This window comes from Caloenas nicobarica, chromosome 15 (genome assembly GCF_036013445.1).
Source record: "Caloenas nicobarica isolate bCalNic1 chromosome 15, bCalNic1.hap1, whole genome shotgun sequence".
Lineage (NCBI taxonomy): Eukaryota > Metazoa > Chordata > Aves > Columbiformes > Columbidae > Caloenas > Caloenas nicobarica.
In genome coordinates this window covers 8,916,133-8,927,708 of record NC_088259.1, presented here as the reverse complement: position 1 = coordinate 8,927,708, position 11,576 = coordinate 8,916,133, and the positions used below count along the sequence as shown (strand labels likewise).

At 52.4% G+C, this 11,576-nt stretch overlaps 1 protein-coding gene across 1 annotated transcript; it reads right to left on the bottom strand.

Annotated features, from left to right (window-relative positions):
- Positions 1 to 9,170: 9,170 nt before the first annotated feature.
- On the bottom strand, positions 9,171 to 10,816 carry PDRG1 (p53 and DNA damage regulated 1). Its single transcript, XM_065645767.1, has 5 exons — positions 10,649 to 10,816; positions 10,482 to 10,557; positions 10,331 to 10,405; positions 9,874 to 9,954; positions 9,171 to 9,544 (listed from the first exon to the last, which is right to left on the bottom strand). Exons 1-5 carry the CDS (start codon positions 10,730 to 10,732, stop codon positions 9,462 to 9,464), a joined length of 399 nt encoding a protein of 132 aa, XP_065501839.1. The 5' UTR covers positions 10,733 to 10,816; the 3' UTR covers positions 9,171 to 9,461.
- Between the last annotated feature and the right edge of the window lie 760 nt (positions 10,817 to 11,576).

The window sequence follows — 11,576 nt, the reverse complement described above, 5'->3', positions numbered from 1 at the left end:
GTCGCTGCCGCACAAGGCCGCAGTGTTGGGAGAAGAACAAAACCTTTGTCCCGCTCCATCAAGGAAGGTCTGTGCGGCCACGCAGTGAAACTGCCGGTTGCATGCCCGCCCCTGCCCACACCATGCCCGCCCCTGCCCACCGCTGCCTGCTCCCACCGAAGGGTGTGCCAGACCCCGGCCCCGCACAGCAGTGCCCACCTGCAGGCAGCTGACACAGGTCACTGTCCTGCCTGGGGGTCTGTGCGAGTGTCCCCGGACAGCCGGGTCGGGCAGTGCCAGCGGGGGTCCGGTGGCTGAGCGCTCACCCGCTGCCTGTCACCCATCACCCAGCCCGCGCCCCCCCCGCAGGCAGTGTCCTGGGCTGGATTTTAGAAGGTTTTAGACCTTGTTTGCTGCTACCAGCCCCAGCAGCTGTTTGCACCTCGCTGGGCTTATTGGGACTGGGGAGGTGCTGGTCCCCATCCCTGCCCGGCAGTGGGATGGTGGCAGGGACAGAGCCAGGGGTCAGGGGGACCTCTGCCCTGTGCCCTGCGGAGTGCTGCACTGCGAACTCACATGGGGTGGGGGACCCGGGGTGCAGGGTGGGGGCACACGAGGTAGGGGACTTGTGGACGGGGGGGCTACAGGGTAGGGGACGTGGGGGCACAGAGCAGGATGAGAGGGGATGGGGGGACATGGGGCATGGGGGGTTTGGAATGCAGAGAGTGGGACCGAGGGGACTGGCGGGGGGCAGGACACGGTGGGGATGCAGACCAGAGCGGGGCTGAGGTAGCCGAGCTGAGGCTCCAGGGAGGTCAGGCCCGGGAAGGTGGGGACGGACCGAGGGGACACAGCGGAGAGGGACACGCGGGGGGACACACGTGGGGGACCGGGTCGGGAGTCCCGGGGTTCCGGTCCCGCGAGCGCCCCCTGCTGCGCAGCGGCGCGGTTGCCATGGGGACGGGCGCGGCCCCGCAGGCGCAGAACCAGGCTTAAATCCAGGCCCAGGCCCAGTCGCAGGCCTAAATCTAGGTTTCGAGCGGCTGCCCGCGGTGTGGGCAGTGCTGCCCGTCCTGGGGACGCGTGCTGGCTGCACAGGAAGGCTGCAGGAGAAATGGTAGAACATGGTTTGTACAGCCTGCTGTGTTCTAGCTTGCTGTGTTCATGCGGAGGTACAGAAGATAAAAACCGAGCCTTCTCCTCCACAAAGAAACAGCAGTTCTCAATGGTATCTGTATTTATTTTTTTTCTCCCCAGAGTATGTGGTGCAGTTGATCCCCAGAAACTTCTCAAGGGCAATTAAAGTGAGTCAGACTGTGGGAGCATTTGTTGAGCTGAACCTTATATTTCTTTTCCTATCCAGCTGAGTCAGAAGAACTGTTTAGTGAAGAATCTGGAGAGGTTTTGGAAGCCATTAGAAAGAGAAGCAGGAAAGTCTCGGGCAACAAAATGTGCCTTTGTTCCAAAGACGTTCAAACTGCCTTCAGAGTACCATTTGTGGAAGAATTTCCCAAGAATCCCTGGCATTGCTTTTGTTATGAAACTGGTAAGTATGTGCTCTCCCAAGGAAATCGAGACCAAGATGGATGGATGATTTGTTTTGTGGAAAAGAGGAAAATACACAGGAAATCCCCCGGAAGGAGCGGCGGAGCAAGGTGCTGGGAGCAGCAGGGCCCCGACCGCTGTCTGCTCAGCACGTGCTGCCGAAACACCTCTTGGGTCACCATTTATTTCAGCACTCGAAAGACAGCTCGGTTTACTCATGTGGCCAAAGATAACCCCGTGGTGAAGGTCTGAAGAGCAGAGTTCTTGTGTGGAGGAACAGATTGTGCTCCCAGGTGTTCCTGCTGTGGGGTCATGGCCTTGGTGAAATGTTTTAGTTCAGCTGCAGGTGTGCAAGAAGGGATGTGTGTGTGTGTGTGTTCAGGGCAGCTGGGTGATTTGCCTTTTGATTAAGCAGGGTTCCAGGGCAGCCCCTAAAGCTGGAGCTGTGAAAACACCTGTTTGCTCTGAGGGAAATCCCACTATGTTAGCTGTTGGCCCCTGTACTTGCAGTCAATTTACTGAGCAGATTTCTATCCTGAGAATGTGAAGAGATTACTGGAGGTTCCACAAGGAGCCTGGAGAGCGAGTTGGGGTGGGTTGTGTTGGCATGAGCTTCTCTCTGCTCTGCAGTTAGAGACCTGAAGGGCAGCCCTGTGCTCTGAGTCACATTTGTCCCCCCAGACCTGTGGGTACCTGGAGCTGTGCTGAGCTTCCACTTCAGCCGGTGACCCGGGCAACAAGGAAAAATTGTGTTCCACTTAGAAATGACAACAATACAACATGATGCTGAGAAACGCCTTGCTTCTGCCAGCTGATTCAAGACGTTTAACATCGTGAGTATTGTGCCTTGGTGCATAACTGAAAATACACCCGTCTGCGAGACCTGCAAGCGAGCAGTCGCTGTGCTTTGTGCAGCAGGTCTGGCCAGGAGGCTGGGACAGGAAGATTTGCCTTTGCCTGAGTCAGGCCCATCAGTAAGGACACGCTTGTGAGAAGAGAATGGGGGTAATTATGCAAACTAACATGAGAATTACAGCCAGGAGGATAGCAGCTAGTGATTATCTGACTCTACAAATGGGAACGTGTTAATTGGCAACAAAACCCCTTCTATTAAGCTGATTTTATGCCCACAACCTCAATTAACATGGTAAATAACCAGAACGTAGTAAACAAGGATATATGAAAAGCCTGTGATTACTTAGATTATACCAACTTAAATGAAATAGTTTGTGGCTGACCTCAAACCTTGCAGGCAAGTAAAAATAAACTTCATGTTACTGCTGTCAGTCTGTGCTGTTGATCCCTTTATCTGGTATCTGACTTCTTACACTTTGTCTGCATGTTTGTGTATAAACTTCTGTTCTTCGGGAGCTCTAACACTAGGCAGCGATGTCAGCAACTGGCTTATATTGTACATTTCTCTGTGCTTCATAGGTTGAAATTTTGACTTGAGAGCTTATATTCTAGTGACAATCGTAAGTGCAAACCGCCATTATTACACCAGAAATGGATTTCCTTGCCTTAATGCCCAGCTGCTCCTTTCCTCTTCTCCCAGTACATCCTGCTGAAGGCCTGGTTATACACAGGTGGATTTGCTCGCTTTTCTAATACATGATTTACTCTGAATAGCAGAGCTGATGGTTGTATCCTGCCTGTCTGTGTGTGTAAGAAAAGGACTGTACAATTCTACTGGTTGGTATTAGATGCATCAGCTGAACCTTGTCACTTCTGACTCCTGCAGACGCCCGTAGGATTCGGCTGTCCTGTCGCTGCTGCTGCCACCCTGTCTCTCTCCTGTCTTTTTTTATTGGAAGACTGGTGTCACCAGACCACTGGAAATGTCAGTTTGACAAATCAGCCAGGTCCGAAGCTGAAATGTCAGTCCTGGTTTCATTGTCAGTGGTTGAATGTTGGCAGCCTTTCCTCTTCCTCAGCGTCACAGAACGTAAGGACAGGGTGATTCATGGCGGAGAACTATTTGATTTCCTACATGTCATGCTTGCTGCTGGATTGAGTTTGATGGCTTTCATTTGATTAACACATCTTTCCAAAAGGTATCCCACCTCAATTTGATGGCTTAGGAGACAGGGAAATCCATCACTTCTCTCCGTGAAAGTTCAGTGGAGTTTATGCTTGCTCTGAATGATCAAAAGCCTTTCAAGAGGGCAGGTACAGCAAGCTGAGGGTTGGAGACAGGCTGATGTGAAGAGCTTTGTGCCAGCCGGGAGCTACAGTACTAGCTCAGGGCAGTCATTCTTTTATTTTCCAGATAACACTTGTGATTACTTCTGATTTTTAATTTTTTCCTGCAATTTTTGTCATTGCACAGTGTTGGTTTTAAGCTCAGATGGCTGAAGCGTGTGATTACAGACAGGGAAGAGAATTAATGGGCAGTAAGACAGAAGAGAACTGTTCAGAGTGAGAGTTCTGTGTTTGCTTGTTCAGTGTCTGTCTTTGATCCTAGTCTCCACTTCATTCCAGGTGTTTGTCTCACAGAGATGTCAGTGTAAAAGGCTGCACCTGGTGATGATCCCAGGAAGGTCAGGGATCTATAAGGCTGATCTTTCTGACTTTAAACCTGATAACTTGCTGGTTAGCTCTCTTCTGAGATGTAGATATCTCGTAGCTTAGCCCTTTGCTTTGAAGACCTCAGCAGTACAAGGTTAACATTGCTGGACACGACTGTCACTGTTAACCTTCCTCTCTCAGGAGGTGGCGGCTGAGAGAAATAGAGAAGGGGAGGAAAAAAGATTTTAAATGGAATGTCAGATTCCTTGTGAATCTGAGATGAAGGTCAATGTCTGAGAGTAATGGAGGATGGTGTTGAACTGCCCGTTTTATAGGCTGCTCCCTTCTATAAATCTCTCTCGTCTGTATGGAGAGGAGAGTCTTTGCAATACCCGGATAGAAGATGAGATGTTGATTGCTGTCAGGGAACTTCTGATGGGGATTTGGGGACCTTTTTCCCCTGTAGCTGTGCGGTTGTCATGCTTGAAGAGTTTAACTGCACTGCAGGGTTGGTGGCCTCCCCGTCCTGGTCTCTGGGATTTTACTCAGGATTCTTGCTGGTCTGTGGAGACCACAGGGTGAGGATTGACAGAAATCCTGGGAACCAAGTGTGTGGTCATGTGTTGGGAACAGATCATCTGTGTGGGTGTCTCCAGGCTGCAAGTGGGTGGTTCAGCAGCTCGGACAGGACCTGACGGCCAAGCGTGGGGCAGGGTTGGTGCAAGTTCTCTGTGCTGATATGCACAACACTTCCATCCACAGCCTCCAGAGTGTTCAGAAAGTGAATAGCAGTGGCAAAAACTGCTCTGAGCAGTAGGGTCTCTAGCACCGTGCTGTGAAACTCTGCCAATCTGGCTATTTCTGGAATATGTTCCCCTCCAAGTAGCAGCATATCCCAAGTGTGGCAGCACTCCCCAGAGATGGAGGGTCACCATCCTCTCTGCCTGTGTATCCCACAGCAGTGTCCCCCACACCGATAAACCTCCAGTTTGGCTGTGAGCACCAGATATGACCCGTGTCTGGTCATGGGCTGGAAGGCAGATCCCCACTGAAAGAGATCCCTTCTGCTCCTTGTGGAGAAAAGGATGCCACAGGAGCTGAGGGTATTTAAAACAGAACAACAAAAACCCTTTAAAACATAATTCGTCTCTAGATTATTTTCTTTTTAAATACAGCGCTCTTCTCACTGGCCAAGTGAAAAATATGTATCATTAAAGCTCAGCAGAAATTCTCAGAATTTTATCTGCTATGTATGCAACCCAAGTATTGCAACAGCAGGAAACCGAGAGCACAACTGACTTGTCATTACAGGAGTTGAGAAAAACAGAAACAGCAAATAGCACTTCAGAAATTATGAGCAAATAGGATTATTATTCTTTCAGCCTTAATCACTTAAAGTGCAAGTGGTACCATAGGTAAGGAAATTTCCCTTGGATATGATTTTTGTTGACAGAGCTCTCCTACCAAATGTCTTCTCTAATCTATTTGGTTTTTAACTCTTCCCTCTAACAAGACGTGGAAGCTGATATACCTTTTCCAGCCCTGTGTCCTGTCACCATTAGTCCAATATTTTGTGTGGTGCCACTGGGGACAGGTTTATTTCAAATGGGCAAACAAATGCAGCTCAGCTGGGCTCCTGGGTAGCTCTAATTTGCACAATCTACTCAGTTCATAGCCTCAAGCCGCATTACTGCTTAGGCAGCCTCACGTAAAGAGCTGGAGTAACTTCAGTTGGCCAGGAAGCAAATGAATCTCAGTGAAAGTCCTCGATGTCGTCACTGCGCTCAGATATCACTGCTGGGCTCTCACAGGAGGGTTCTCTGAATGCTAGTGCTAGGAGACTGTTCCCAGGAGGCACCACATTCTGCCACTGAAAAAGGGTTAATACTCATTCTGTGAATTCTTCTCAGCATTCGCTGCTGCTAGACTTCGATTTTCACTTGCATGTTTTTCTGGAAGCCAAAGGGATTTTTTTTTCTTCATTACTATCGAGAACAGGAATAGAAACTTTGCAATAAGCTCAGAATGTTCTTTGGCTCGGCACATGGGAAAGAGGTTTGGGGTTGGATTTCCTATTACTTCACACTTACTCCTGCCTGAGAGCAGGGTAATGATTTTTGTGGACAGGCATTTCTCTTGGATGAACCGTTGGCAAAAGTGCCTGTTTCTCTCTAATTTACTGTTGTTGTATCTCCTCAGCTGGCTGCTGGAAGGGAGCGTGTCACCTTCCCTCGCTGCCAGGAGCCAGGAAGACTCTGAACTCCAGTGTCATCTATTCAAAGACACAGTTCATACTGTGGAGGGTAGGCAGGCAAGGATGTTTATTTCCTTCTAAGGGTTATTAAAATGTTTGGAATGGCTGGGCTGGTTCCATGTCTGTCTTAGCAGCTGGTCGCAACACTCGGAGCTTCACAGTGGCTAAATGGTGAATTTCCAGAAACAGAGCAAAGTAAGCGAGCGTGCTGGCACTTCAGAGCAGGAGGACAAAGCAGCACAGGGCTGCGGGGGAATGAGGCTGGCTCAGAGCTGGGGCTCGCACAAGAACTCTCCTTCAGAGGTGCTTCTGCATTGTGCTCCCACACTCACACTTCTGCAGCGCTCTGCTCGCAGCAGCTTGGCTTGCAGTGTTTTGTGATTGACTCCACGACTGTGCTAAGCTCAGATATTAATAGTAGGAAGATGTCCACTGCTCTTAGCTGTCCGGCTTTACCTCTTCTCGTCTGGGAGTTCATCCCTGGGCGCACACAGATAATTGTCGCTGCTCGGGTGCATCAGGATGTGTGTTTGCCGTTGCAGGCTGACGGGAAGGAGGAGCATACCCGAGGCTCAGACCTGGTGGGGCACCATGGGCCTGTCAGCAGAGGGGGAACCTCTGGTGACTGAGAATGTCGTGGCAAACGTGCATTTAGGTGTGTGCTCATCCTGCGCTGGTGGGCCCTGTGCATGGCCTTAACCTGTCCACACGTCAGCGAGAGGAGAGCACACACATTTCACTTGTGAATAAAAGAACAACAACAGGCCTGGGGGCTTTTACAGAATTAAGAGACCAGAAGGAGCAAATACTTTCCAAAAGTGGCTGTAGCAACCAGGCTGCAGCAGCACTGTTGAAAACAAACATGTAAGTGTAGTGGGGAACAGTTTTGTTCATAGTCCCGCTTGTGAAGCATTAGGTCACAGCAGAGTTCTCCATACGCCAGCTTTATTGCAAAATCCGCTCTACAGTCCGTGTGGTGACCGTTTGCTGGGTGCTTTCCTGGAGCTAGTTGTGTATTTTTATTGTTGGGAAGTAGACCCTGGATTCTGAAGTTGTACTTCCGAGAGGCTGACGTGTTTTATAAGTGTATTTTGCAGCACGCAGCCCAGCGTGCCTGCAGTGATCTCTGCAGTAGTTTCCAACTAACAAAACACAACAAAAATTCACCTGAAGTGCAACATTACCTTCCTGCTACAGGAAGGAAGCGTGAGGTGATGTGTGGTTCCCCCATTAATGTTTCCCTTGCAGGCTGCTACGATAACAGGAAGAAACAACTGAAGCAGCTTTTCAAAATCTTCCTGCACAGCAGAAAGTGTGATGTTGAGCCTGAGCTTGGGATGGAAGGAATTACGGTGGATGAAAGTCACTCGCTCTTCCTCATCACATGCAGCGGCAGTTCCCGCGGCTCTCTGGACACTGCTGGCTCAGCACAAGGCACTGGCCACTGGCTTCTGAAAATTTCCCAGCTTGAAAGCTGCAATAAGCTGGAATGAGGTATTTCACAGTGGCTGACGCAAGAGATGCTGGCTTCTCGGCTGTCTGCGCTTGCATAGCTCAGCTCTGTACTGTGTGAGAAAATAACAGGGCTGAACATCTGCACACAAAGCTTTTGGGGAAGGCAGGCACCCGATCCTCCTGCTGCTGCTACTGTGGGAATGTGCCAGAGCAGAAAACCTGTTGCCATGATACTAAAAATCATCTTGCTGTCACGTTACAGAGACGTTGGCTGTACTATGTGGGTTATGTAAAAGCGCAGCTCCAGCACCGGGACTTGGTGCTGAACTGCTGCTCGCTTCCAGGAGAGATGCAATTTCTGAAAAAGCTGCAGGCACGACAGTTCAGGTAGTAAGTCCATGTTATTTTTAATCTCTCTCTGAAACCGAAGTCTGAAGTGGACAGCCTGGCTGCTGGCAGATGTACATTCAGGGTATGCAGCCTTAGCTACAGAATTTTAAAACTTGGATCAGATCATGGCAGTTGGCTTTTTAGATTTAAAGAAATCACACCTCTGTTCTAAGGAGTCTGAAACAGGGTGTTTTTTGGAACTCTCCATAATTTGAAGCGTGTGTGGAACTGGACCAGGCAGCGCTGTGTGGCTGGGAGGTGATCGGGACCAGGGGGATGCTGGGGCCGTGTCTGATGCTCCGCAGGGAGGGCTGGGCTGAGGCCCCGCTCTGCATTAGCGCGAGGTTCCACAGACGGGTCAGCTGCCTTGAGAGCTGGAGAAAGGACAACTGCTCTGTTTAAAGTTTTAAAATTCTATCCACAAATATCTTTAAAGTAGTTCAAAAAACAAAGGGCTTGTCAGGACCTCGGCACAGGAAAAAAAAAATCAAGCTCACTGTAGTCCATGTCTAATTGTGTGTGGTTTTTTTTTTTTTTTTTTAGTCATATAGTCTTAACTGAGTTGTGCTGGGGTAGCAAGTTCAGACTAAGGAGAGTAGTGTAGAAGACAATGAATGTAAAAACCCTTGAGGAAACCATTACTGGTTAAATCAATTGTTCTTTCACTACGAGGCAGGCTCAGCAGTTATTCCTGCTCAGCCCTCTTCAGGCTGCTTTTTCAAACTATACATACATTTTATCCCTTCATCTAGTTTTGAAAGCTCCTTTCTGTGGTCTCTTGCCTTCCAACCTAACAGCAAAACATGTTTTCCCAGTGAGACTAAAAGGATGCTGCCTCCTGCCGCTAAAGGGATTCCTGATGTGCTTCGGCTGTACAGCTTTGCTTTGCTTTGCCACCGCGGGCAGCACAGCTCCTCTTCTGTGCTTGGGCCACGCTGCAGATTCCCAATTCCTCCCACTCCTGTTCCCGACACCACAATGGACCAGCTCTGAAGCCAAACTCCAGAAGCGCTTGCATACAAGGAATGGACACATAGAGTAAGAATGCCTCGCTGTTCAGATTTTATTATTTAACAATAATCCCACCTCCACCCCAGCCACGGGTGTTTGCCCGGGGCCGTGTCCCAGCCACGGCTCTGCAGCGACGAGCAGGAAAGGGTTTGTGATCCCAGGAAGCTGCAGTGCCGTAGCTGAGGAGCCAAACACTTCCCAGCACCTGTCATGGCCCTGACCCAGGCAGCTCCTGGCACACTGACGTCCTGCACACCCCGAGGGCTGCGGCTGTTGCAGTGTGAGCTCCATGGGTGACCATGATGATGGCACGGCCGCCTCAGCCCTCCAGGATGCGATTGATTAACTTCATTTCCTCAGTGGTCATGGGGTTCAGGTTAAATCCCTTCAGCTCAGGTTTACCTGAAAGAACAGACAGAAAAATCAGGATTTTGCTACAAAATAAGTGAAGCATCTGATGTTAAACTCTAGAGGGGCTGCAGAGAGGGCAGGGGCAGCTCTGAAAGCTGATGTGCAGCCACCCTGGTGTGACACGGCACCCCTTTTAGTGCAGTGTGCTAGTGGGTGATGGCTCCACAGCAGGAGCCATGTGATACTGGAGCAGGGAAGGAATTGCAAAGCCAGTGGGAAAGTGGTTGCAGGAACATGCAGAGCTCAGGAGCTTCTGGACCCTCCAAATTCGTGATGTCTGCTCCAAGATACTTAGAAGGTTCTAGAACAGGCGTGTTTACCTTGAGCTTCGTAGAGGCGGTTGACCTTCACGCGCAGCTCTTTCCGGAGGTTGTTTATCTCCTCATCCAGCTGCTCCTGGTCTGAGAGAAGCAGAACAGGAGTGAAGAGTGTGGGCGGAACCTCCCACAGGACGCTCGGCACAGGAGCCCAGGCCTGGGGGCAGCAGAAGGTTCTTCCTCAAGGGACCCCCTGTCCCCAGGGCTGAACCCCCAGTTCCTTTGTGCCTGAACATACTTCCCAGGGCAGAATCTGCCTGTGAGTGCTGGTGAGAGGTTTTGGGCACTTCCAAGTCCAGCAGGGATGTGATTTAGAGAGGGGCTTGGCAGCGTTAGGTTAATGCCCGGACCTGATGATCTTAAAGGTCTTTTCCAACCTAAACGATTCTGCGCTTTTTCTAAAAATCTTATTAGGGTTAAGATTATGTGCAGGCTGAGCCTCTTGAGCAGCCAGCCTTACCCTTCTGCAGCATCTCCTTGGTCTTGGCTTTCGGGAGCTCGATGAACATGTCCCCGAAGCAAACCATGGCCTGGGCTGCGGGAGAAGGAGAAGGCGCGGTCAGGGCGGCTCTTCCCCGGGCACGGAGCCGTTCCCCGGGCCAGGGCCTCACCCTCGGGCTCCGGGTCCTTCTGCAGCGCCCGCAGGGCCTCGCGGTTCCGGTTCCGCTTCACGTCCAGGTCCACGATCTGCAGCGGGACAGAGGCAGCGGGGGTCGGGGCTACCGGCGGCGGGGGGGGCCCGCCGGGGCTACCGGGGGCGCTGGAGGCCGGGCCGTACCTGCTGCCGCGCCGCCAGCACGTCCTCGGCCAGCTCCTCCACCTCTGCCAGGTAGCGCAGCACGAAGGCCGGGTCCCGCGCCATGGCAGGCCGGCTCCGCTCCCGACCCGCTCCGGCTCCGGTACGGCTCCGCTCCCGCTCCGCCCGGGTCCTCCGCTCTCCCCGCCGGGCGGAACCCGCAGCCGCGCAGATGAGTTCCGCGGCGAGAGCGCGCCCCCTGGTGGCCATACCGGGCGCTGCCCGTGGACCCAGCCCGCCCCCCACCCCGGGACTCCGGTCGCCCCGGGACGGACCGAGTTAGCGGGGACCGAGCCGGGGCGGGGGCTGCCGCGAACACGCGTGGCCGGGTGGGGACCCCGGGACTGACTCCGTGTCCCCGGCACGACCCTGGCCCCGCGCCCGGCAAAAGGATGCGGCGTTCGGTACGGCCGAGCCCCGGTACCTCTCCACGGTGGCGGGGGCTCCCACGCAGCCCTGACCCCCAGCCCCGCTCCCTGCAGCCGGGAGGGGACCTGGGCCGGGATCACCCCGCCTTTCCACGGGTCCCCACGCGTGTGAATTATTTACGTCTTGTCACCAGCTGTCCCCTGTCCCCCTCCTGCCAGCCCCGCGCTCCCGCCTGCTCTCTAACACTGCACCTGTGTCCAGCAGCTGGGCCCCTCGGAGCATCAGGTTGCCTTTCTGTGCCTTTTTCCCCCAGAACGCACTAAGAGCACTCACAGCACGGGGCCATGAGCTCAGATTTCTGTTGGTGCAGCTGGGTGGCTCATGGAGAACTTGGGGGCTGAGGGTTTGCTGTCCCTGCAGACAGGAGCCAGCTGCGGCCCCCGTGGTTTGGCTCACCCGCAGCCAGCCCCAATGCCCCCCTGTGCCAGGCAGGGACCAGCCCTGGAGACGCTTGGAGCAGCCACAAGGCTCTACCAGGACA

Coding starts and splice junctions, on each gene's coding strand:
- PDRG1 (XM_065645767.1), bottom strand. CDS start 10,732: ATGGCGCGGGACCCGGCCTTCGTGCTGCGCTACCTGGCAGAGGTGGAG. Junction 9,955..10,330: donor CAAGGAGATGCTGCAGAAGG/GTAAGGCTGGCT, acceptor TGCTTCTCTCAG/ACCAGGAGCAGCTGGATGAG. Junction 9,545..9,873: donor CCGCCTCTACGAAGCTCAAG/GTAAACACGCCT, acceptor CTGTTCTTTCAG/GTAAACCTGAGCTGAAGGGA.